We start from the raw sequence: 27554 nt of genomic DNA on the forward strand, positions 1-27554 counted from the left end.
GAGTTTCTGAGGTGCACCTGAACGCAGCATAGTGTTTCAAAGCCCCTGATTGTCTTCAAACGCCGCATTAGGCTGAAAGTTTACTTTCACTTCCTGAACTTCGTGGAGTGGCGCTTGTTGTTGGTGTGTGAAGAAACTGTAAGTTTGCTTTGTTTCCTCCTTTAACAGTTTGTCTTTAGGAACTTTACTGTTTGTTCAGCTCATGTTTGAGTTCTTCACACAACAAACTGTGTGTGTTTGTATTAAAGTCAGTGTGTAATGTTTCCTGGCTAACATCAGCTGTGTGCAGCTTAGTTCAGCACAAATCTGCCGCTCCATAGTTCACGGTAACGGACTCACAGCTGGACCAACGAGGCCGAGTGTGTCCGCCACTCTGAGCTACGTTCGTGTTTGTGTGCTTGTAGTTTGTACTTTGTGAGTTCACTCAGAGGACGCAGCGTACGTGATGACGTCACAGCCCTTTACCTCCTTTACTGTCACTGTGATTAATATTTACACACCACACGAGACACCTGACAGCATGCTAACGCTAAGCTAAAGCTAAGCTAACGCTAAGCTAGCCAAGAACCCAGAGTGATGTTAAAGCTGAGTAAACACTGACCCCAGACCAGCACCGTGATAAAGTGAGCTGCTGCTGCTGAACCTGAACAGGTAACAAAGTGATGAGCAGTCAGGCTGCAGGTTTCTACCTGTTCATGTTTCTACAGTAGAATCACTTTGAAGTGTCTTTGTGCTGTTTCATCTTTGATTTGTATTCATAAACACTCAGAGAAACATCACGTGACCTCATCAGGATCTGTGTTGGTGTGTGGGGCTGTACCTCAGCTTTAGATTATGGTGATTATGAGACAGTGTTTCAGCTCATTTTACACAGTAACATGAAAGTACTGTTATGAGGAGTAATGACGTAACATACTCCATTACTTTTAATTAAAGTGTTCTGTGTAATATGTGTAATAATGACTTTTTTGAGTAACTTCATCTCTGTCAATAACAACATTCATACGTGGAATAAAACCACATCAGTGGATCATTGCTGGAGCTGCCTGGACTTCAGTCTTCAGCATCTCAACCAACAGCATCGACATGCTGCTCCAGATGTCTGTGCTCCAGATGTCTGTGCTCCAGATGTCTGTGCTCCAGATGTTTGTGCTCAAGTGATCAGACTCACAGTTTCATCCTTGAAATAAGTGTTTATATTGTTGACCCACCATTGATCATGATCAGTGGTGGGTCAGCGACATGCTTTCTTTCCGTCTCAGGTTTAAATATCTGGGACTCTCCACCGTTTGGTTTTAAAACTGAAGAAGTTTCTCGGATGAAACGTCTTCCAGAAACTTAAAGACGTCTCTTTTCTTTCCAAGCTCCTTAGATCACATGACCTGGATGACTGAACCTACAGACATATTGACCTGGTTTCTAGGTCACATGACAGGTCAGAGGTCAGCGACTGTAACTCGGTTACTCCTGTTAATGTGAACTCACTGAGTGTTTGTGGTTTACCTCTCAGACTGACTGAAGATGATGATGGAGGAAGAGGAGGACAGAGCAGAGTCTGCAGGGTCCAGCTGTCCGTCTGTGAGGAGTGACTGGTCCAAAGATCAAAATCCATTCTTCAGTGGTGAACCTGGAGCAACGAGGTCAGAGAGCTGAACTCACTGAGTAACAGAAATAATTCTGCACTGACATTATAATCAGTGTTGACTCTGGTTGATTGTCTGACTGTGTTTGTGAGCTGAGAGGAAATGAAAATGAGTTTGTAACAAAAATCAGTTTTGTCCAGTTTTCCTGTAAAAAGCTGAACTCTAATCTAAGGTCAAGGTCAAGGGTCAAGGTCAGATTTATTTATATAGCACATTTCCAACAGCCGATGCTGCACAAAGTGCTTAACAATAACAATAAAATTAAAAACTACAGTGTAATACAATAATAACAATAGAAACAATAGAATAGAAGAATTGAAACAATACTAACTAATTCAGATAAATCCAAAATGCTTGGGTCATAATGTGTTAAAAGCCAGAGCGTAAAAGTGTGTCTTTAGTAAAGATTTAAATTGCTCCAGAGTTTGAGCAGATCTAATATTAAAGGGGAGACTATTCCAAAGTCTGGGACCTGCCACAGAGAAGGATCTATCACCACGAGATTTGAGGTTAGTCCGTGGAATGGACAACAATAGTTTTGAACTAGATCTCGTGGGTTTTCCTGGAGCATAGGCAGAGAGGAGCTCTGACAAGTAGGGGGGGGCTCGGGCGTTGAGTGACTTAAAAACAAAAAGTAAGAGTTTAAATTGGATCCTGTAGGGGACAGGGAGCCAGTGTAAAGAGGCTAAAATTGGGGTTATATGCTAAGAGGATGTTACTGACAGGAAACAGCTGCATTATCTGCAGTCTGTGTGATCACAGCTGCTTCAATCATGTTTGTGTCTGCAGAGGTCAGAGGTCACAGTCTGCAGGGTCCAGCTGTCCGTCTGTGAGGAGTGACCGGTCCAAAGGTGACCCTCCAGACTTCAGTGGTGAACCTGGAGCAACGAGGTCAGAGAGCTGTGATGACTCCTTTACATGTTTGTGTTTCCTGGATAAATATGACCTGAAACATCCTCAGATTGTTACAAAGATTCATTAAAAAGAAAACAATGAAAGAGAAAAGATCCAAATGTTCGACTTGGTCATTTGCTGTTTGAGGACAGTGATGCTCATATCTGTGGGGAAAGTGTGACCTGAGTGGGTTCATGTTTGTCTTTAAAGAACAGCTCTGATGCTCTTTGTGTCTGATCTGTTAAACAGTCTGAGAGGTCACACAGAGACCCAGCAGCTAAAGCCTGGATCATACTGGCTGCTGTTACTCCATCAGGACAACACTGAACCACAGTGCTGTTCATGGAAATCAGTGCAGCTTTACACTGTATCACCAAAGTACTGACTCGTCTGCCTTCACACACATGTAAACTTGAGTGACATCATATTCTGAGTCCACAGCATTTATGGTAAATGGTAAATGGTCTGTATTTATATAGCGCTTTACTAGTCCCTAAGGACCCCAAAGCGCTTTACACATCCAGTCATCCACACATTCACACACACACACACACACACACTGGTGATGGCAGCTACATTGTAGCCACAGCCACCCTGGGGCGCACTGACAGAGGCGAGGCTGCCGGACACTGGCGCCACCGGGCCCTCTGACCACCACCAGTAGGCAACGGGTGAAGTGTCTTGCCCAAGGACACAACGACCGAGACTGTCCAAGCCGGGGCTCGAACCGGCAACCTTCCGATTACAAGGCGAACTCCCAACTCTTGAGCCACGATCGCCACATTTAATATGATGTCAGCCAAGAGTTCAACATATAACAGCTTAAACTGTTCTGAAAAGGTTTTTTCACAGGTTAAAAAGTGTTTACGGGATTTTTAACAGTTCTTTCAGAAGCACATACGTGAGGTCAGACACAGGGAAGCAGCAACACTGACTGAACACAGCTTTTAGAGGCTAAATTCACATTTTAATAATGAAAGTGGCTTCATGTGTGTGTCCATGGTTCATCCACAGAGTGGAGCAGCAGAGCTCAGAGGGTCCCAGTGGTCAGTCTGCCCAGCAGCATCAAACACAGCTGGACTCCATGTTTATGGTCTGTACATGTACAACAACTACTTTATTATTAATATTAATACATTTGTTTATAGGTCCCTTTCAGAACACCAAGGACTCTGTGGACTAAATGACCAAAAGAAACAAACTTTGAAATCAGACGGTGCAAATGTGATCACAGGGAAACGTTTTAAACATCGAGGCTTTAAACAGAAACCAAAGTGAAACAGTTTGTAGTCGAGATCAGTGGGAATGAAGCTGAATAACTGTTTCTTCAATAACTCTGAGAAATAAATGACAAATATGATGGAAATTAGCAGCATTAGCACTTACTAATGATGTGAGTCAACACTCTGCTGTATTGAGACGACCACATTAGGTGGTGTAATGGAAACCAGTGGATCCAGTCCAGTCGTGGCGACCTGTGGCGAGTCGATCTGAGCAGCTACTAATGGAAACGGGGCCATAGATGTGTTTGTGCTTAATAACAGTGAATCACAGGATTTTTACATTACAGTTAAAATCTCATGTTGTTTGTTAAAGTGTGCAGTTCAGGGTGTGTTACTAAAACTGTGGTTTGCTCACTTTCCAAAGACCCAGCCCCCATAAAAAGCAGCCAATCAGCTCTAAGAGTTACACACACGTGTAAACCAGAGCAGCAAATCAGGTCCAAATGTGTTGTTCACAGTGAGTGGATCATCAGTGTGCTGCTATGTTAACATCCTGCAGCAGGATGTGTTTGGTCAGCTGGTTCACATTTCCTCAGGACCTTCTTGATGTGATGTTCTTCTGCCTCCCTGGCTGCTGTGTCTGTGGGGATGGCGTTCGCTCTGTGTTGTAGCGTCCTGATGACGCCCAGTTTGTGCTCCAGTGGATGATGAGAGTCAAACCTTAAATACTGATCTGTATGTGTAAACAGAGTGAACCTTTAAGACCAGCTGTCTGTATGATCAACTCTGTCACCTATAACATCTCCAAGTTTCTGGCTTTGATCATCAACCTGTTGGTAGTTCAGCTCTGAACACCAGTGAAATGTTTCTCCCACTGAAATCGCTGCATTCATATGAACAGAATCAGCGTTTTGGGACCGTGGAGTTGTGGAGAAATTCTCAGTTAATCAGATAAAGTCAAACTTATAATTGGTGAGGAGATCGTGGATGATATGCTTCTTGATTGTAAAGAAGTGGATGTTGTGTGGACTGAAGTTCAGAGTGGTGGGTCATTCATAAATATTCTGTTCCAGCTGCTGGAGGACAACATCATCACGTTTGTGAAGAACGAGCTGAAGAAGATCCAGAAGGCTCTGAATCCAAATAAGCCCCAGTGCTTGGAGTTTCAGAGGGAGGATGATGAGCAGAGGAGCAGCAGAGAGGCATTTGTGAAGATCACAGTGGACTTCCTGAGGAGAATGAAGCAGGAGGAGCTGGCTGACCGTCTGCAGAGACGTAAGAGGATTTCTTACTTAAGGTTTTAAGCTGTTAGATAAATGAGACACTCATGACACCAGTGTGTTCAGTCATTTCTCAGTGGGTCAGAAAATGTCGTCAGCGATTTGTAAAATATGATTGTTGAAGTTGTATTTTTATTATTATTATTCAGAACTTCCAGCTGCTGTTTGTCATCGTAACCTTAAATCCACCCTGAAGAAGAAGTTCCAGTGTGTGTTTGAGGGCATCGCTAAAGCAGGAAACCCAACCCTCCTGAATCAGATCTACACAGAGCTCTACATCACAGAGGGAGGGACTGCAGAGGTCAATGATGAACATGAGGTCAGACAGATTGAAACAGCATCCAGGAAACCAGACAGACCAGAAACAACCATCAGACAAGAAGACATCTTTAAAGCCTCACCTGGCAGAGATGAACCAATCAGAACAGTGCTGACAAAGGGAGTGGCTGGCATTGGGAAAACAGTCTTAACACAGAAATACAGCCTGGACTGGGCTGAAGACAAAGCCAACCAGGACATCCAGTTCATATTTCCATTCACTTTCAGAGAGCTGAATGTGCTGAAAGAGGAAAAGTTCAGCTTGGTGGGACTTGTTCATCACTTCTTTACTGAAACCAAAGAAGCAGGAATCTGCAGCTTTGAAGACTTCCAGGTTGTGTTCATCTTTGATGGTCTGGATGAGTGTCGACTTCCTCTGGACTTCCACGAAACTACAATCCTAACTGACCCTAGAAAGTCCACCTCAGTGGATGAGTTGCTGATAAACCTCATCAGGGGGAAACTGCTTCCCTCTGCTCGCCTCTGGATAACCACACGACCAGCAGCAGCCAATCAGATCCCTCCTGATTGTGTTGACATGGTGACAGAGGTCAGAGGGTTCACTGACCCACAGAAGAAGAAGTACTTCAGGAAGAGATTCAGAGATGAGGATCAGGCCAGCAGGATCATCTCCCACATCAAGACATCACGAAGCCTCCACATCATGTGCCACATCCCAGTCTTCTGCTGGATCACTGCTACAGTTCTGGAGGATGTGCTGGAAACCAGAGAGGGAGGAGAGCTGCCCAAGACCCTGACTGAGATGTACATCCACTTCCTGGTGGTTCAGGCCAAAGTGAAGAAGGTCAAGTATGATGGAGGAGCTGAGACAGATCCACACTGGAGTCCAGAGAGCAGGAAGATGATGGAGTCTCTGGGAAAACTGGCTTTTGATCAGCTGCAGAAAGGAAACCTGATCTTCTATGAATCAGACCTGACAGAGTGTGGCATCGATATCAGAGCAGCCTCAGTGTACTCAGGAGTGTTCACACAGATCTTTAAAGAGGAGAGAGGACTGTACCAGGACAAGGTGTTCTGCTTCATCCATCTGAGTGTTCAGGAGTTTCTGGCTGCTCTTCATGTCCATCTGACCTTCATCAACTCTGGACTCAATCTGCTGGAAGAACAACAAACAACCTCCAAGAAATCTAAATTATTTAACAAACCAAAACTTCAATCTCTCCACCGGAGTGCTGTGGACAAGGCCTTAGAGAGTCCAAATGGACACCTGGACTTGTTCCTCCGCTTCCTCCTGGGTCTTTCACTGCAGGCCAATCAGACTCTCCTACGGGGTCTGCTGACACAGACAGGAAGTAGCTCACAGACCAATCAGGAAACAGTCCAGTACATCAAGGAGAAGCTCAGTGAGAATCTGTCTGCAGAGAAAAGCATCAATCTGATCCACTGTCTGAATGAACTGAATGATCGTTCTCTAGTGGAGGAGATCCAACAGTCCCTGAGATCAGGACGTCTCTCCACAGATAAACTGTCTCCTGCTCAGTGGTCAGCTCTGGTCTTCATCTTACTGTCATCAGAAGAAGATCTGGATGTGTTTGACCTGAAGAAATACTCTGCTTCAGAGGAGGCTCTTCTGAGGCTGCTGCCAGTGATCAAAGCCTCCAACAAAGCTCTGTGAGTAAACATGTGATCAGGCTTTATTTATAACATAAACAGTATCATGTGTGATGGACCCTTAAAAACTTAAACATATTTTTTTACATGATCATCAGCACTAAATACAGTATATTATAGTTAATGTTTGATGGCAGCAGTAAATGTCAGAGTGTCTTAAACATATCTGGGTGTCAGCTTTTATCAAAGTCACGTCCAGAATCATCCTGTAAGTAAATTTCTTTATACAGCAGCTTTCACAGGTCAAAAACCACAAAGTGCTTTACAATAGAAACAGGCAATAAAAACACAGAAGATAAAAACATTAAACAGCAAACACTGAACATCATACAGCCTAAAACTAGTTAAAGGCCACTCTGAATACTAGAGTCTGAATAAATGAGTTAGTGGGACCAGTAAAAGCCTTTGACTGGAAGATCTCAGATGTGAGAAGAGCTGTAGGATTGTAGAAAGTCAGAAACATAAACTGGGACTAAAAGTAAGGACTAAAACTTTAAATAACGCCTAAAATGAACTGGTTACCAGTGTGAAGAGATTAAACTGGAGTAATGTCCAGTCTAATGTGCTGGTTAAAAGCCTCGCAGCATGATTCTGTACTGACTGAAGACGTTCAAAGACTGTGATGGAGCCGTAGGTGATCAACTCCCTCATTGCTCCTCTGGTCTTATTGCTCTGCATCAGTGCACTGCTCAGCTGAAGATGAGTTCACTTCTATATGTTACAATCTGCCTCACCAGTACAGCTCCAAGGATCTGCAGCTGCTGAATCAATTATATTCCTCGTGTTTCTTCTGGTTTCCTGTTGTTAGATCTGCATGCTTGATTGTTTTTCAATCTCTCCAATGTCGTGCACTTTGATTTCCGACTGTACACAGTCTGTGAACCATGACAATTTGTGACAGAATGCAATGATCAGTGAGGACCCGGAGGACACTGACATTTACACTGTGCAGAATGAGACTTGAGACTTTATCTCACTGCTTTGTGGACGACTGATGGAAGGACTAATCACTATATCTGCTTTAATTGAACGAATTTCCATTTCACTGGTTCAGTCTCCCAGAATCTCTCAATCATACCTTGACCTTTTCCTAGAGTAACTAACCCTCACTCACCAGGATATGAGCCAGCCTTCCCTCTCATTGCTACATACTTACAGTCTTGCCTATCACCTAGGGCTGCACGATTAATCATTAGAAAAACGCGATCTCGATTCATACTTGTGTGCGATCTCATTTCCAAATGACAACGATTAAAAAAAAAAAAACGACGATTGTACCGCATTTTGATCCGGGACGTAATCTGCATGAAAACAAGCGCTCACTCTTCCTGCTCAACAAATGACAAGGGCGGAGCCTTATACCACGTGATACAGAAGCTGTGCCGTGTGATGCTAAAATTAGCGGGAAAAACAACGGAGAGCACGTCAGGGATGACGAGAAAGTGACAGGAGAAAATCCGTCCCAGTCAACCACCCAAACATCAATAACGGGAACCTTATACAGTGCTTCCCTATACACGTCGAACTCGCGCAGGCACAAAGAAACTACGGAGGCTATCACTTATCACCTGACCAAAGATATGGCTCCATCAACACTGTGCAAAACGAGGGATTTAGGAAAACGATCAACACCCTAGACAAACACTACACAGTGCCGTCCCGCAACTATTTTTCTATTGTTGCACTACCTGCTCTGTACACGCAGCGTCGAGCAACGGTGGAGACGGAATTTCAAGCAGGACAACATTTTGTTGTTTTTATGTTTATTTATTGTTTTTATGTTCAGTCTCAACTGTTACGAAGTTGATGTGCAGTTAATAAGTGCAATAAATAGGGATGGGTATCGTTTAGGTTTTATCCGATACCGGTGCCAAACCGGTACTTTTGAAACGGTGCCGGTGCTCAAACGGTGCTCAAACGGTGCTTAAAGAATGGAGAACACAAACTTTGTCCAAAAACCTCTCATGCTCAGCTGTTTTTTTGTAAAAAGATAACAATGTTAGCCTTTTCTGCAGCTATGGGGCATATATGGCATCACTCTTGGCTGGAAGCTTAAACAATGGAAAAAACACAAACTTTGTCCAAAAACCTCTCATGTTTAACTGTTTTCCACTTTTTCTTTGGTCATTTTAGCCTTTTTGGCCAGGGTGAAGGGAGTATCTGCCATCAAACAAGAAGACAGCCGCATGTAGCTATGATGGTGTTTGCTAGTTCACCTTACATGCATTAATGTAATAACGTGGTTAGCCTACTCAACGTAAATTACACACGAACAACATTAAGCTACTCACGCAGAGAAGAACGGCTGCTGCTGCATCATCATCCTCATCATTTCTGCTACACTGGCAGGGCTAGGGGCCAGGACTCTATTCTTCGGGTTTTTGGGGGATGTTCTAACTCCGGGTCGATAACAGGCACCACACCCGCAGTAGATGCGCTCGGTGTGAGGTCTCGCAGCAAGCTATCAAATACGGCGCATTTCTGGGCTTTTAAAAAAAACGCTATGCGTCGCCAGGTGTTTCATCGGATTCGAGGTGTTACCTCCTTTGACAGTATCACAGTATCAGCTTAAAGCACTTGTTGCTGCTGAGTTTGCATCTTTTGCTGTGAAGTACAGCCAGACTTTGACCGCTTCGCCTTGGACATTTTTAATCTGTAGCTCTGCTCTAACAGAACGTACGTACCTGGGCCCGCCTACTATCCTCGGAAACGTAAAATGATTGGCTAGAAGTGTATCACAGCTCAGGAAAATAAAGCACCGAAATAAAGCACCGAAATGTGCGCTGCTTTTCGGTCTGGTTACTACCGTTTATGTCAGAACCGGTGCCATCATGGCACCGGACACCGGTACCCATCCCTAGCAATAAATATTTATACTGGAAAAGAAAATCGTGAGAGAATCGTGATCTCAATTCTAAGCCAAAAAATCTTGATTCTCATTTTATGCAAAATCGTGCAGCCCTACTGTCACCTGTTCACAGAATGAGTCATCACTTGTTTTTGTTTAGCATTTAATGAACAAGTTCCAGGTCTTTATATTTACACAGGGAACATTTTTAAACTAAAACGTTTTTTAGCCATAAATAGTAATGCACACTGACATTTGTCTTTCTTTCAAAGGTTCAACACAAGAAGTGATTTAAATTAATCACAAACAGTTTGTTATCAAATGACAATTTTTCAGATTATGTCTTTATTTTGTTTTTGTTTTTTAGGCTGAGTGTCCCTGATCTCTCTGAAAGAGGGTATGAAGCTCTGTCCTCAGTTCTCAGCTCCCAGTCTTCTACACTGAGAGAGCTGGACTTAAGTAACAACAACCTGCAGGATCCAGCAGTGGAGTTTCTTTCTGCAGGACTGAGAAGTCCACACTGTAAACTGAATACTCTGAGGTGAGATCAAGTTATGTTGTGCTTTTCATGAATTGACAGAATTAACCAATAAGAAGCCACTAAATGGGGAAAAAAGTCAGTTAAACTTCTGTAATAGTTTTATGTTAGTGTCATCTCTTAGTGTTGACTAGGGCTGCATGATTTTACATAAAATGAGAATCACGATTTTTTGGCTTAGAATTGAGATCACGATTCTCTCACGATTCTCTTTTCCAGTATAAATATTTATTGCACTTATTAACTGCACATCAACTTCATAACAGTTGAGACTGAACATAAAAACAATAAATAAACATAAAAACAACAAAATGTTGTCCTGCTTGAAATTCCGTCTCCACCGTTGCTCGACGCTGCGTGTACAGAGCAGGTAGTGCAACAATAGAAAAATAGTTGCGGGACGGCACTGTGTAGCGTTTGTCTAGGGTGTTGATCGTTTTCCTAAATCCCTCGTTTTGCACAGTGTTGATGGAGCCATATCTTTGGTCAGGTGATAAGTAATAGCCTCCGTAGTTTCTTTGTGCCTGCGCGAGTTCGACGGGTATAGGGAAGCGCTGTATAAGGTTCCCGTTATTGGTGTTTGGGTGGTTGACCGGGACGGATTTTCTCCTGTCACTTTCTCGTCATCCCTGACGTGCTCTCCGTTGTTTTTTCCTGCTAATTTTAGCATCACACGGCACAGCTTCTGTATCACGTGGTATAAGGCTCCGCCCTTGTCATTTGTTGAGCAGGAAGAGTGAGCGCTTGTTTTCATGCAGAGTACGTCCCGGATCAAAATGCGGTACAATCGTCGTCTTTTTTTTTTTTTTTTTTTAAATCGTTGTCATTTGGAAATGAGATCGCACACAAGTATGAATCGAGATCGCGATTTTCTAACGATTAATTGTGCAGCCCTAGTGTTGACCTAGTGTTGCAATAAACAGGATTTATTGCAAAAAATCTAAAAACTCTTTAGTGCACCCTCATTGCAATTTAATAACAGTGTTTAATGTTTATGTGTCATTTTTCAGACTGAGTCACTGTAAGCTCTCAGAGAGAGGCTATGAAGCGCTGTCCTCAGCTCTCAGCTCCCAGTCCTCTAGTCTGAGACAGCTGGACCTGAGTAACTCTGACCTGCAGGATTCAGGAGTGAAGTTTCTGTCTGCTGGAGTGAAGAGTCCACGCTGTAAAATGGAAACTCTCAGGTCAGGATTTAAAATGTTCCACCGATGATCATGTTAAACCTGATTTCTATTACTGCATAAACAGTCAATTGATTTGAAAAAAGTCTTAATGTAGAAATTAGCGTCTGGGGTTTTTAGTGATATTTGTTCACTTTCTGTCTTTCATTTGCAATGAAATGTCCCATCTGCTCCTCTGAGTCCAAATTCTTTATTTTAGCAGTGCTTCATCCACCAAACCTTCTAGTTCGATTCCTATATTCTGAAGGTTTTTACAGAGCTGTTTGTTCAGATATCAGAATTTGATTTTCAGAAAATTTTAGTAATAAAAATATGATCAATTGATTATTTCTGACTGAAAAGATGAAATATATATTTGGTCATAGTGATATGACTCATTGCCTCACTTAAACATAAAATGTAAACAAAAATTCAAAACAATAGATTAATATAAAACTGAATTTGACTGTTGAGCTTAAAGTGAGCTTGAATGTTATTCACTTCCCGTTTTATTTTGGTAGTTATCGTCTCTGGTTTTTACTTTTACTTCCTCCCCCGACATTGTCTACATTAGTTTCAGCTGTAGAAGATTTATTGACTGTTTGATTTGTCACTTTTTTTAAAACTATAATTGTTGACTTATAAACTATTGCTAAAATGTATTTTTATTAAAATACCAAATAATTTATTACTTTATCATCTAATTAGATTATAATTCTGTAAATAGGGGAGATAGTGTGGTCTATGTGGGTTGTCTTCAGGTACTCTTGCTCCCACAGTCCAAGAACATGCATGCAAGGTTAACTGGAGATGTGTGATTGTGAGCATAAATTGTCTGTCTCTGTGTTTACCTGGCTACATCACCATGGTTACTGATGCTGAACCAATAACCTGGTCTGGATCAGGTTATGTTCAGAGTTTTTGTTTAAAATCAACTGAAGTGCCTCGTTTTCACTGATTCTTTCATTTACAGGAAGCTTTAAGTGTGATATAGAGTCAGTTAGGGTTGCAAAGGGGTGGAAAATTTCCGGTAAATTTCCAAAAAGTTTCTGGTAAATTTCCATGGTAAGTTAAGCTTGGGAATTTTGGAAATATTCCATATTGGAAACTTTCCATGGAAATAATGGGAATTATGGAAATTAATGGGAATTTAGGAGAACTAACTGGGAATATATTATTTCCAAGCATAAATATAAACAGAAATCATAAGAAAACCTCCATGCAAAATGTTTTCAACAGATATTTCAACAGATTTATTTGTAAGTACAGTAGAATAGAACACGTTTCAATAACTTGTTTCATGGATGAATAAAAACAGAAATGTTGAGTTCAATATTACCATCCCCTAACCCCGCTCATTCAAAAATGCCCCCTGTCCAAAAATCTCCACAAAGTCCCATTCAAAAGGTTAAATGAAAAATGCCACTTATCCTCCAAAACGTCCCATTAAACATGCAAATCTTCCTTCAAGCAATCCTCTTTTCTCATTTTTGCTCAGTCAATAGACTCTTCCTGGACCTCATCATCATCCAACAACATGTCCACTTCCTCAGCATCCAACTCTGAGTCTTCCTCTTCAGTGTCACTTTCCAGCCTTGTTGAGGATGGCTCTGTGTCAGGCTCAAAGAGCCGTAGGTTTGCCCGAATGCCGACCAGCTTTTCCACTCTCACATTTGTGAGCCTGTTGCGAACCTTTGTGTGGGTGTTGCCAAACAGTGACCAGTTGCGCTCGGAGGCGGCTGATGATGGTGGGATTTGGAGGAGGATGGAGGCTACAGGTGCAAGGGCCTCAGATTCACATAGTCCCTTCCACCAGGTGGCTGCAGATATGTGCTGGCATGACTGCCATATTCCATCCCCTTTCCAAAGGCCTTGCTTTGTTCGATACTTTGCCAAACTGCCTAGAAGTTTGCCTTTATCGAGACCCAGGTGGTCAGACATGGCTGTAATGACCGCATAGGCACCGTTGATCTCTTCCCCAGAAAGTATGCCCTTGTCATATTTGGGGTCCAGCATGTATGCTGTTGCATGCACTGGCTGCATGAAGCCAGTGCATGCTCCCTCTGCTGTTCCAATGACTTGACCACAGCCGTTTCCTCTGCTTTCAGTAGTAGGGAAGTGGGCAGAATTGTCTGGATTTCTTCTTTGAGTTCTGCAAAAAGGCACTGGACATCTGACAAGATGGCACCATCCCCCTCTATCTTCGCTATTGCTGCTGCAATAGGTTTGAGGATTTTCCTGCTGCTAGATACTCTTTCCCAGAACACATCATCCAAGATGACCTTCTTGATGTCACTGTCGATGCCTACAGACTGGGATATGGCCATCTCTTGCAGAGACTCCTTTCCCTCCAGAAGGCTGTCAAACATGATAACAACACCACCCCATCGCGTTATGCTGGGAAGCTTCAGTGTAGTACTCTTGTTCTTTTCCTTTTGCTTTGACAGAAATGTAGCGGAAGTTACTTGTTTGCCTTTAACATATTTCAGAACTTGCTTCACTCTCTTATTCAGAGTGTCCATTGTTTTTAGTGCCATTATGTCTTTTAGGAGAAGATTTAGTGTATGGGCTGCACAGCCAATAGTAGTTATATGTGGGTAGGTCTCCTCCACATGTGCCCAGGCAACCTTCATGTTGGCTGCGTTGTCAGTGACCAGTGCAAAAACTTTATCTGGTCCAAGGTCATTGATGATCACTTTTAGCTCATCTGCAATGTATTGGCCTGTGTGTCCGTTTTCCTTTGTGTCTACACTCTTGTAGAACACAGGCTGAGGAGTGGTGATTATGTAGTTAATAATTCCTTGTCCCCTGATATTGGACCATCCATCAGTGATGACTGAAATACAGTCAGCTTGGTCAATGGTCTGTTTCACCTTTGCTTGAACTCGACTGAACTCTTCATCCAGTAGATGAGTAGACAATGCATGTCTGGTTGGGGGAATGTATGCTGGTCGGAGAACATTCAAAAATCTCTTCCAGTACACATTGGATGTCAGCATCAGGGGTGAGCCAGTTGCATAGATTGCACGAGCGAAACACTCATCTGCGTTTTTCTGGCTAGTGTCATCCATAAAATCAAAGAATCCTCCGATGCCAGAGGGACCAGGAGCTGATGAGTGGGTATCTGACTCTGATACAGCTGAAACAGATTCATTTTCCCCTTGAGTGGAACTCCTGGCTGCTGCATGTGTTGGGCCTTGAGGAATTTTTTTGCACTTTGCAATGTGCTGCTGCATTTTTGTGGCATTCTTCACGTACGTCTTATCACAATATTTACACATATATACAGGTTTCCCTTGCACATTAGCTGGTGTAAAATGTCTCCACACATAGCGCATGTGGCATTTTTCTGTAAAATAAAACAAGAGCTTGTAAAAATGCTAATGCAATGCAAGAGATCGTAATAATACAATTGCAATATGATAATAAACAGATATAAATAGTAAGGCTAGCTAAACAACTGGAATGATCTTCAAAACAAAACAGCCAAATGAGGAAGCTAGCATCTTCTTTATGTTATACTAGCTATGGCTTATTTAGCATCTAACAGATGCTAGCATTTTATTTAGCATCTTATCAGATTGCTATCTATAGGATTAATACATTTTTTGTGATATTCACAATTTAAACATTTAATGAATATATTTTCCCATAATATCATCAAAACTTACCTCACTTGTTAAGTCCACAGGCTCAAATGTGTGCCTTCAATACTCTTTGTCCTTCAGGCTCAAAAGTGTGGTCCATGTGTACATGTGATGGAGGCATGCACAGTGCCAGTAGGTGGTCTCAATAGCCATGCAGCAAGCATGTGCTCTGTACATGTGATTAAGGAATGGCATGGATATTCAAGTGTATTTGAATTGCATTTGTTTGTTTTTGTCAATATTATGCTAAAATATACTTTGCTCAACTATATTTAAGTTCCCTAAGAAGAGCCAACCTTCAATTTTGAAAATTCCCAGTTTATTCCCATAAATTCCCGTTAATTCCCGTTTATTCCCATGGAAAGTTTCCATCTTTGAAAATTCCGGGAATTTTGCAACCCTAGAGTCAGTCATATCTGACTAATGTCAGTGAATGAGGCCCAGCTGTAAAGTCACAGCAGTCACACTGTATGTGTCTCATTGTCACTGGAGTTTAGGCTCCATGCATCCAGCTGGTGCTGCAGAAAAAGTAGAAATGTTTCTGTTTGGTTCTAATGCTGAGTCTCTTTTACAAAGATAGCACTGCAGCTAATCCTGCTCATGTAGCCAGTTAGTAAAAACTCAAGTCACTGTCAGACACAGCAGACATTTATTGATAATCTCACTGTATGTGGTCTTTTAGCGCCTCCTAGTTGTGAACATGTGGAGTGGTGTTAGTCTGGGTGACGAGTGTAACTGTTGAGTGAGAAAGACTGTGGTCGTGTCCAAATTCATGGGCTGCTTCCTCCTGAGCACCCGGCCTTCGCGGTCTACGTGGGCCGGGTCCTCAGAAGGTCGGGTAGGCCGGAAGTAAACGGCCGTGAAATTGGACGGTCTAGCCTTCTGATTAGCGTCACTGCTGTCTCGGTGGAGTTTAATAAACATTACCAGAAACTGGAGTTTGGCTGGGCCGCAATATGAATTCTGGGATATGGTGGGCCACGAAGGACACACCCGACCCATCCTTCAAATTCGGGGAAAAGGAGGACGCATTTGTCGGCTGCATTCGGAGGAGTCCACGAATTTGGACAGCCTTCGGCGCGTTGCTGTGACGTTATCGGTCTACAAATGCGGCTCAGGAGGAAGCAGCCCATGAATTTGGACACACCGAGCATGCGTGCTGGTAGCACCTTAGCCACAGCTTGAGTGTGGAGGAGAAGCTGAAAAAGAAGGTTTTCTAGTTTGTAAGGAGGAAAAAAACTGAGAGGAATAAGTTAAAGAGAGGCTGGAGAGTAACACAGAGCAGCAATGAATGCTGCTCACACAATTTAGACAGTTTAGCATTAAATGTTCGAGTGAGTTAGCTCCCAGCTAACTAGCAAACCAGCTAACTAGCAAACCAGCTAACTGCACCCACAAGCTGCGACTGCGTCTTTCTAACAAGAGCGTCAGACACTCAGACTGGTTTTCTTTGTGGATGATGATTTATTCTCACTGATCCTTCATGATGATGCTGCCATCCACCCACTGCTCCTAGCAGTGTTGCCAACTCCTCAGTAAGGAAAATTGCTATTGGCTGTCCTAAAAGTTGCTGGAAGTCGCTGAATGACGTCATCGCCTAATTTGGATAAATGGTCATGCTAATGTAATTGTAACGTACGTTGTAGGAGAGAAAAATAACATCGTGGAAGCGACATAACGTGAGTAAAAAACGTCCTGGAATGCATTTAAATAAATAAATCATAGTTCTGTCTGTAACTATTACAACACTCTCACCACATTTGTTAACAATTCTCTCAACAAATGTGTTTCTCCTCGTTCTTTGTTATCCAGCTGAGACTTTGGGTATAAATGTGTCATAAACAGGAGAAAGCAGTGCAGGTTCAGTGTAATCAAACCTCAGACTGAGTTCAAAATCATCACCTGTCCCTGATACCACGTCAGCACCAGAACCATGATGTGTTTACTCACATTTAAAAAGGTGGAGGTCAGTGTGAATGGACTGTTGTCATTGGTCTGAATGTGCCTCTATAAACATGTGCTCTTCATTATTGATGTTTTCCTAATGAACAGAAAATGAGACTTAATAAAATCCTCTGACTGTTGTTGGAGCAGGTTGGGTCCTGGGTTTGAGTCCCCCGCTGAACCACAGGGGCTTCTAGCTTTGTTTCACAGTGTATAGAACAACAAATAAAACCAAATCTCAAAAAAACGCATCAAACTTTGAGGGTTGAACCAAGGATGAGGAAGCAGACTCGGCCCCAAACAGCTGGATATATGGATGTTACCACAGCAACCACAGCAGTGTGCTCTCAGTATATTTAGTTGTATAAAGGTGTTTGTGGTGTGTTGCAGCTGAAGCAGCCTCATGTATGTTGACACAGGGAGAAAATAGTGTGAGGACACTGTTCACAGCAGTCACAGCTCGCTGCCTTCAACAGTCTCTTCCTTCCTTGTTTGGATGTCACTGATATCATCTTCTGCTCTCACACTGACCACCTGTTGGAGCTAACATGCTAACATGGAAGCCGCAGGTATGCCACCTGTGGCAGCTGAGGTCACGTGATCTGAGTGTTTGAACCACACGTTGGAGCAGCGTTTCCAAACATCTGCACTTCAGAAGCTCCAAAGTGTGGAAACGTCACTGTGGAGCATCCCAAGAGATTTTCTTGCCTCTGCAAAGCTAAGCTTGCAAACAGCACCATAGTTTGTCAATCCCAACCAATCAGAGCGCTCCTTATGTCACGTCACATGACGCGTGTGTTTTCCTCTTTGATTAGCACCCAAAGAACTAAAGAAAGGCTAAAAGGACGTTCAGCCAATCAAATCCCTCCTAGGAACAGGAAGTCTAGAGAGGAAATGGAGCAGAGAAGGAGAATCACCAGTTTAAATGTCTGAGTTTTAAACTGGTGACCCTGTAAAGAGGCTTTTATTGACTCTGTTTTCTTTACAGCTTTTTTCACCATTTAAACTGTTTAATATCAGATTTAGAAATAACTTTTGGACAGTTGTTGTACATTTCCACTAAAATGTGACACAAATAATGACTTTCTGACTTTACTTTGGACTAATCTAACGACTCAGCCTAGCTATGTTGGACTTGGTGTGGAAGCAGCTCCCAGTTTGAGTTCAGGAGACAGACACCCTCTACTTTGAAGATCAGCTTCAAACTTTCCTTTTTGATAAAGCTTATAGTTCGAGCTGGATCAGGTGACCCTGAACCATCCCTTAGTTATGCTGCTATAGGCTCAGGCTGTTGATGATGCTCTGCTTTCTTCTCCACTCCCCTCTTTTCACTCCTGATGCTTTTATATGTCACGACTGCATGTCCTTAACTTTTGTGTCTCTCTGAGCTCATCTCTTCTCTTTCCCCTCACCCTGCAACCAGTCATGGTAGATTTTTTTGAAGCTGAGCTTTGTTCTCTTCAGTTGGGTGTCTTCCCTGCTGCCTTTAAAACGGCGGTGGTGAGGCCCCTTCTGAAGAAGAGCAATTTGGATTGTAATGATTTTAATAACTACAGACCTGTATCCAACTTACCATTTTTAAGTAAAGTCTTAGAAAAACTTGTTTTTACTCAGATTAATGATTTTCTCAATGATAGACAGATCCTGGAGATATTCCAGTCTGGATTTAGGGTGAACCACAGCACAGAGACTGCTCTCCTAAAGGTTTTAAATGATCTTAGATGTAACTGGGACGCCCAAAAGCTCTCAGTGCTGGTGCTACTGGATCTAAGCGCAGCCTTTGATACAGTAGACCACGCTATTCTTTTAAACAGACTAAAACACATGGTGGGCCTCTCTGGTGCTGTACACAACTGGTTCACTTCCTATCTCTCTGACAGATCTTTTATGGTGAGTATGGATACATGCTCCTCTAAGATCCATAAAATGACATGTGGTGTGCCTCAAGGGTCGGTTCTAGGCCCTGTACTTTTTAATTTGTATATGTTGCCTCTCGGCAGTGTCATCAGGAGGCATGGAGTGAACGTCCACAGTTACGCTGATGACACGCAGCTGTACATCTCCGTGTCTCCTGATGACACCAGACCAATGGATGCCCTTTTTAACTGTGTCTTGGATATAAGATCTTGGATGGCAGAAAACTTTTTACAGCTTAACCAGGACAAAACTGAAGTTTTAATTGTCGGTCCTGAGGCTCAGAGAGAGAAACTCTTGTCTAAATTAGAGGCATTTTCACTATGTCCTTCGCTACAAGTGAAAAACCTGGGTGTTATTTTTGACTCTGAGCTTGGTTTTATCCCACATGTTAAACATGTAACCAAAATTGGATTTTATCATCTAAAAAATATAGCCAGAGTCGCCCTATTCTCTCTCGGGCCAACACGGAGATGCTGATGCATGCTTTTATTACCAGTCGCATTGATTACTGTAATGCCCTGCTCTCTGGTCTTCCTAAGAAGAATATTTCACCTTTACAACTCTTGCAAAACTCGGCAGCTCGTGTGCTGACGAAGACCAGAGGGCGGGCCCACATTACACCGGTTTTAGAATCGCTGCACTGGCTCCCCGTGTGTTTCAGGATCGATTTTAAAGTTCTTTTATTGGTTTTTAAATGTCTTAATGGTCTTGGGCCTTCTTATCTCTCAGATCTGCTTTTACCATACGAACCCTCGCGGACCCTGAGGTCCTCTGGTACTGGCCTTTTGATTGTCCCTAAAGTCAGGACACATACTCACGGAGAGGCAGCTTTTCAGTGGTATGGTCCTCGTCTGTGGAACAGCCTGCCGGAGGAGCTCAGGGCCGCAGAGAACGTACATGTTTTTAAGAACAGGCTCAAGACCCACCTTTTTAATTTAGCTTTTACTTAGCGTTTATTTATTTTATGCTTATTTATTCTATCCTGTTATTCTATTTATATTATATGCTGTGTGCCCAGCCTGGAGGCTGCAGTCTGTAACCGGCTCCCTGTGATAGTGTTTCCTCACCTGGCTCATGTGTGCCCAGCCCAATTTTACTCTTTGTGTGTGTGTGTGTGTGTGTGTGTGTGTGTGTGTGTGTGTGTGTGTGGGGGGGGGATATGTATCCATGATCGTTTATGTTAATGAGAGTGTGGGGAGTGAGTTGGAGGGCGGGGGGGGGCGCTTTTAACCATGTAAAGCACTTTGTGCTATATCTTTGTATGAAAAGTGCTTTATAAATAAAGATTGATTGATAGATTCTCCTCCAGGAGCCTGTTTTCACTGGGAGGATCGTTGTGTCAAAGGGAGTTCTTCCTTCCCACCATCACCAAGTGCTGCACACAGTGGATTGTCTGGTTTTTGGGGCTTTCTCTCTAATATTGGAGGCCTTACACTGTTAAACAGCTTCAGACGACTGTTGTTGTCTGTTGGGAATTGTCACTTTTAAATAAAGTTACATTGAATGGATGTAAATGGATAGATGTTATTGTGACAAACAGAAAATGATCTTTAAAAGATAGATTGTTGTTTTGTGTGTCTGCAGTCTGTCAGGCTGTCTGATCACAGAGAAAGGCTGTACTTCTCTGGCCTCAGCTCTGAGCTCCAACCCCTCCCATCTGAGAAAGCTGGATCTGAGCTACAATCATCCAGGTGACTCAGGAATGAAGCTGTTGTCGTCTGGACTGAAGGATCCAGGCTGGAGACTGGACACTCTCAGGTATGGAGAGAATGTCTGATAGAGGAGGACAAGCTGGAAACATTTCCTGTGTCCTTCACTCACTTCCTGTTTGTTTCCTGCAGATGAGACATGAACAATCACACATGCAGGAATATTTTCAGGGACAGACACACTAGTCTAGCTGGATAGTACGTGGATATTTATGTAGGGGGTCTCCAAGGAGTCTGTTTGCAGGAACATTAATGATAACTGATAAGTCATGTTGAGAGTTTCCTTAAAAGTAGACCTACAGTTAGGTCCATAAATATTTGGACAGAGACAACATTTTGTAACTTAAGTTTTTAAAAATCTCAGTGACGAACCAATTTCAGTGACCAAAAACGCCGTTTACGTGTGGACGAAAGGTGCAAACGCATAGAAAAATCTGCGTTTTCAAAAATACCCGGGTACATGTGGACGTAGCCTAAGGATCAAACCTCTATCATTATGCAATCGATTATAGAACTCTAAGCATATATGAGTAAATATTTCTAAGCATAAATGACAATCAACAATATAAACCTTACAGCTGGTTTTAATAACAGAATTTATTTGTTTCTCAAATGAGAAAGAGCTATCGAGAAACACTCCTAAATCTTTAGTTGTTAACTTTTCCAGTGGGCCAAGGTCAACATTATCTGCTAATGCTAAATAGGCTGCCGTTATTAACTAACGCTAATTTGATGCGAATTAGCATTATGCACTAATGCTAACACTTACTTTTTAACAATGTGAACGGCTAATGCTAACATTACAACAATGTTGTAATGCTAGGGTAAGCATTACAACATTGTTGTAATGCTTACCCTAGCATTACAACAATCTGAGCTGCTAATGCTAAGTAGGCTGCCATTAGCACCTACGTCTAATTCAAGGCAGATACGCATTAGAACCTAATGCTCATATCGTTTTCCTTTACTTTATAACAACGTGAGCAGCTACTGCTAAATAGACTGCTGTTATTAGCTATCCACCAAAAATATCCACCAGGGTGGATATTTTCGAAAACTCAGTTTTTGCATTTACGTGTGGACGAGAAAAACGGAGAAAACGCAGAAAACGCAGCGTCAAAGGTGTGCGCCTTTTTTGACGTCACACTGTGCGCCACGTTATTGTTTGGGTGAAATGAATTTCTACAATACTGTTACTGTTAATTCTACTCTCTGCAGTGTTTAAATGCTTACATATACACACAGTTACTGTCCCTCCACACATACGACTCGGTTCTGCTTCTATGCCCCAGCTTTGTTTACTTTTTCCCACCGAGGCTTCTAGACTTCTGATTGGCCAACATTTCTACAGGTTAGGAATATAGCGCCACCTGCTGCTTTGGCATGTTCCTGGCAGCGTTTTCCTTCATTTCTGCCTTTATGTGTGGACGGGATTATTTTTTAAAACGAAAACGGAAAATCTCCGTTTTTAAAAATACCCGTGTACGTGTGGACGTAGCCTCAGTAGTCTGTAAAGACTCTGTGTGCCTTCCAGAGTGCTCTGGCATGCACACACACCTTAAGGTCATGAGAGAGGTCGTACCTTCTCTTACTGATTTATGGTTTAGGAGAACACCTGCTCTGTGTCTGGTTAAGTATAAGAGCCCTTTGTTAGGGGGACCGCTGGACTCTTAGCACCAGCTTTGGGGAGTCTTCACAGGGTCACATCTGGAACACACACAGACACACACGCTATGCACAGACTGGTACTCTTTGTTCATACCTGTGTAAGACGTCACATGTTAATGAACTTGTGCATATTCATGTGACCTCAATAAAGAGCAGTGTTACGAGGGAGCAGACGAGAGCGACTGAGGTCAAGTGAAGGAACGGCGCTGTCACAGTTCTCTCCCTCATCAATTGTCTGGTTCCAGCGGTGGGTCTGTGCTAGACGACCCATCACCAGCTTTTTCCAGCTGTTTCCACTGGTTACCAGTACGTGGTAGAATCCACTTCCAGATCTGGTTGTCTTTAAATCTGTGAATGGATTGGCTCCATCTTATCTCTCTTTAACAAAAGAATCCAAGTGGAGCCCTCAGGTCTGCAGATAAGCAGCTTCTGACCAGAACTAGACGTAAAAACAGAGGTGAGCTTTATCGATGGCTGCAGCCAAACTCTGGAACAGTCGCCCTTCACATCCGGTCGTCACCAACACTGGACGTTTTTAAAAGCCGGTTGGAAACACATTTGTACTCTGTAGCTTTCAATCCTGACCAGTCTTTATAGTCATTACTGTGTATGTTTCCTATTTTCTCTCTACTCTGTGCAGCACTTTGGCTCAAGCTGTTTTTAAATGTGCTGATAAATAAATGTAGATTTCTTTGAATAAAACAGTGGAGCCGAGCTTTGAGCTCAGTGTGTAACAGTGTGTGTGTGAGAGCCATGTAATGTCCATGTGTGCATGCTGACTGTGCTGCTCTGACCCCCCTCCTCCTTTCAGGGTGGAGCCTGCTGGAGTCCGATGGTTGAGACCAGGTCTGAGGAAGTGTAAGTGTGTTTTTAATGGGATTCATGAAAACAAAGCAGCACACATTCAACCATCTTCATCATGTCAGGAGTCATCATCAAAGTGTCAATCAATGAACAGATGATGGATCAATAACTGCAGCTGGATTGTGTTTGTTCTCTCCATCAGATTCCTGTCAACTCACAATCGACACAAACACAGTGTACACAAAGCTCCAATTGTCTGACAACAACAGGAAGGTGACACGTGTGGAGGAGGTTCAGTCATATCCTGATCATCCAGACAGATTTGATGTTCATCAGCTGCTGTGTAGAAATGGTCTGACTGGTCGCTGTTACTGGGAGGTCGAGTGGAGAGGAGACGTTGATATATCAGTGAGTTACAGAAGCATCAGAAGGAAAGGAGGCAGAGATGACTGTGTGTTTGGAATCAATGATCAATCCTGGAGTCTGGTCTGCTCTGATGATGGTCCTCAGTCTGTCAGGCACAATAACAGCTACACATCCATCTCCTCCTCCTCCTCCTCCTCCTCTGTCTCTAACAGAGCAGCAGTGTATGTGGACTGTCCTGCTGGCACTCTGTCCTTCTACAGAGTCTCCTCTGACACTCTGATCCACCTCCACACCTTCAACACCACATTCACTCAAACTCTTTATCCTGGTTTATGGGTCGGTCGTGGTGGCTCAGTGTCCCTGTGCTGAGTGGAGTGTAAAGAGTGTCTCCTGTTACAGAAACACTCTGACTGTTGAACAGATAGTTCAGTCTGTACATGTCTGTCTCTTTCACTCACAAACACGTTTTCACATTCATGGATTCAATCAGTTGATGTTTGAAACTCTTCTAAATGATTCCTTGTAAACTTCTTCCTCTTCAGTCACAAACAAACAGGAAGTGATGTCACATGTGTTCCTGTCCACACAGCAGAATGAGTCTATTGCTGACAGTGATGTACAAACAGAGTGAGCATTTCTGAGGCCCAAAATAAACTGAGTAGTTCACTGAATGAACAATGGACTGTGAGCTCAGTTCCTTCATCATTAGTATGGATTATATATGTATATGTATTATATTAGTATCATATATATCAGGTGCTGCTGCTTTCAGTCATTGTGCAAATGTGCTGTTTGTAAGCTTGTAAAGCTGCAGTCAGCTGAGACTGAAGAAGTCACCTGATCAGTGAGCAAACGTTTCTGAAAACGTCCAGATGAACAGAATCAACCTTTTGGGATCAGCCAGCAATGCAGCATCATTGTTGTTCAGCTTCAGAGGTTTGCAGGAATGAACTGATGACCAGAAACAGCTGCAAAGTCCAAGAAAATACCAGCTGGAGTTCAGCTGCATTTGAAGAAGTCAAAGAAAAGTAAGGATGGCAAAGGGCGACGTTTTCTTCCAAAGAGCTGCAAACATGGTCGACGCCTCATTAGAAGAATCATCTGGACATTTGTGAGGAACTCTAACCAAGAAAGCAACGTCACACAGATCCAACAGACAGTTTCCATGACTGCAAGTGTTGAGTGGAAAAATGCTACATTGCATTATTGCATCCTCTCACCACAGGAGGCGCTGTTGGCACCACTGATTGCTGATCAGCTGTTCTCTGATGATCTGATTGATACTGTGAATAACGGGACTCACTGAACTCTGTGACACAGTGAAGATTACAGAGTTTAACTTCAACATCTGACTGACGTCACACAGACAGAAGGATGAACCAGTGAGGCACAGAACACAGTTACTGGAGATACTGGATCAGCTCCATGTGAACCTCTGATGGAGAAGCTGCTGAGCCAGAGAAACATCAGGACATGACAGCAGCTGCACTTATCTAACAAGATGTAGCAGAGCTGATCTATGTTAGAGGATCTATCACAGCAGCTGAAGCCAAAGTCCAACACTGGATACCAGCTGAGCCTGTGCTGAGTGTAGTGTTACAGGAAAAGGGCAGAAACACTGGTAGCTCCCAGTGATGCTGACTGGGGCACAGAGCTGAATGATGCAGCATCAGGACACTGTTTCAGTCTGACTGACAGAGAAACCTGTAGCTGTATCTACATGTGAGGCAGAGGCCACACAAGCAGCTTTCTATGTTTCACAGTGACTGAGATCTTCAGTGGGGGTGGACATGCTCCTGTACAGACCTCTGAGGAGAACCAAGGTGCAGTCAAAGAGTCCAGTCTGTCCTCACAGATGTGAACATGTGCTTTCATCAGGTCTGCTGTCAGCTAGCAGGCTCACATCAGAATCACTGTTCCTGAAAAACACAGTCTGTGTGACATCATCAGTCAGCTGATGGTCCCAGATCTGAATGGTTTCTGTCTCTACTGAGGAAGTCAGAGAATATCACTGAGGTGTGGATCAGGTCTGAGTGAGCTGTGGAGGGACAGCTTTAAACAGTCCACAGGTCTCACGTCCTGCTCAGTCTGCTAGCAGATACCTCGTATTGTTCCAGATGTGCTGACATCAGCAGCAGCACAGCTGTGTGATACCATGAATCTCAGTTATTGATCCAACACACAGTAAATACAAAGATCAGGATTTCTGAGAGTAATCATTATGAGTCTGAACACATGATCACTGAATGTTAGTCTCCACAATAATAAGCTAACACAAGCAAACACAGCTTTCAGCTCTTATTTTGAAACTGGCTTATTTAGAGAGCTGTGATGTGAGCGTGCCTGGCTCTGAGGCACTTGAGTCAGCCTCTGTTGTTTAGAAGTGTTACAGACTGTGAATGACACAGACCTGTCAGTTTCCATGTTTGTCTGTAACACAGCTCAGGGCTCCATGCTGAACGCATCCATCCAGTGTTATTGATCCAGGACTGATACCAGCATTGGGATCAATACAACACACAATCACATGTGTCCACGTGATGCAGTTTGAAGAGCAATCAGATGTCTCTGTATGAGGAGGCGGGGTCACAGGAGGTTCACAGAAACTCTGCAGCAGCATCATCAGCTCACATGGAAACTTTGATGATTCACTTCTGTGGTGTTTTTACAGAAACACGTCACAAAATTAGCTCCACCTGTTTTGTGAGCTTTGAGTTTCTTGTCTTCATCCTGGATTCTTGTGTTGCTGTTTTTACACACAGATATTTCCTGGTTGGTTACTCAAAGCTTTCCAACACAGGCCTCTGTGCTGCCATCTGGTGGACAAACATGTGAAGTGCAGCGTGAAGCTACAAATGAAACTGCTTCAGCTACGTGTATATACAACATACTATAACCTATATAACTATATGTATAGTGTATTATGTAGGTTTTAGAGCTGGGGGTAGAACTGCTGATGGCCTGGTTGTTATTTATGTTCCCCATGGTTCACCAGCTCTCACACAACATCAGCACCAATGATCCACGTCCTCATAAACCTCTGAATCAGGTCCTGAAGCAGTGACGTCCTGAGTGAAGACCTCACTGATCACATGACTCTGGTCACCTGACTCAGTGTTTCTGAAGCAGTGTGCTGGGTTTTTAAAAATACGTGGCTGCTGCCTGATGTTGGGCCCACAGAGGAAGACGACTCACTCGCTCTTCTTCACTTCCTCCTTAAACATGTGGAAGGAGAGCAAAGTGCTGCCAGACTCTTATTTCTGACAGGAACAGAAGAAACCACAGCAAACTGTTGCAGTTCTTCATCTTCATCACAATCTGTTTATTTCTGATGGTGTCTTCAGTCTGAGGTTTGAAGTTTCCATGTCTGTGTGATGTGTGGTGTGAAGGCTGCTGGTTAAACTGGGACTCACTGTTTAAAGCACTGAGTGCTCATAGAGAGATGCTCCATGAGTCCCAGTACAGACTACAAACATGGTGGAAACTTAGCTTTGATATCCACACACTCTGCACGTCTGTGAGGAACTGTGATGAAGATGTGCAGAGATCTGTGTCCAAACAGGAGAAAGACTGTAAAGACTCTGTGCTTCTAACAGCCTCTGTTAACATATGTGAGGCTGTTTGTTGTTGTTGCCATGGAGCTTTGCACTGTTTGGGTCAGCAGGTCATGTGATCAGGTTTGTTCTGCTGGACGATGGTTCAGTGTCAGGTTTGTTTGCATTCATCAATAAATATCTAAATCAATCAAAGACTCCATGTTTGTTCTTTCATCATGTGACCTCTGCTCATCCATCTCTGTGTGTATCAGGATACATTTAGTTCATAACACACAGAAAAATCAGAGTTATTACCTGTAATAAATGTGAAAGATTCCTGCAGTGATAAGATAAGATAAGATAACCTTTATTAGTCCCACACGTGGGAAATTTGTTAACCAGGCAGGACTGAAACACATCCAAGCTG

General features: G+C 43.0%; 1 protein-coding gene across 1 annotated transcript; it reads left to right on the plus strand.

Moving 5' to 3' along the window:
* On the plus strand, positions 1 to 27340 carry LOC147309268 (protein NLRC3-like). The gene is made up of 11 exons (XM_086271054.1): positions 1 to 138; positions 1511 to 1640; positions 2433 to 2534; positions 3552 to 3630; positions 4834 to 5035; positions 5190 to 6990; positions 10206 to 10379; positions 11387 to 11560; positions 20629 to 20802; positions 23233 to 23279; positions 23428 to 27340. Exons 2-11 carry the CDS (start codon positions 1522 to 1524, stop codon positions 23958 to 23960), a joined length of 3405 nt encoding a protein of 1134 aa, XP_086127180.1. The 5' UTR covers positions 1 to 138; positions 1511 to 1521; the 3' UTR covers positions 23961 to 27340.
* The last annotated feature ends 214 nt before the right edge of the window (positions 27341 to 27554 follow it).

The sequence above is a fragment of the Aulonocara sp. 'chitande type north' Nkhata Bay genome, linkage group LG18 (assembly GCF_057382095.1).
Source record: "Aulonocara sp. 'chitande type north' Nkhata Bay isolate Kocher_YH1m ecotype deep benthic linkage group LG18, A_spYH_male_GT1.1, whole genome shotgun sequence".
NCBI classification, from domain to species: Eukaryota; Metazoa; Chordata; class Actinopteri; order Cichliformes; family Cichlidae; genus Aulonocara; species Aulonocara sp. 'chitande type north' Nkhata Bay.

Coding starts and splice junctions, on each gene's coding strand:
- LOC147309268 (XM_086271054.1), top strand. CDS start 1,522: ATGATGATGGAGGAAGAGGAGGACAGAGCAGAGTCTGCAGGGTCCAGC. Junction 5,036..5,189: donor GGCTGACCGTCTGCAGAGAC/GTAAGAGGATTT, acceptor ATTATTATTCAG/AACTTCCAGCTGCTGTTTGT. Junction 23,280..23,427: donor GAGACCAGGTCTGAGGAAGT/GTAAGTGTGTTT, acceptor TCTCTCCATCAG/ATTCCTGTCAACTCACAATC.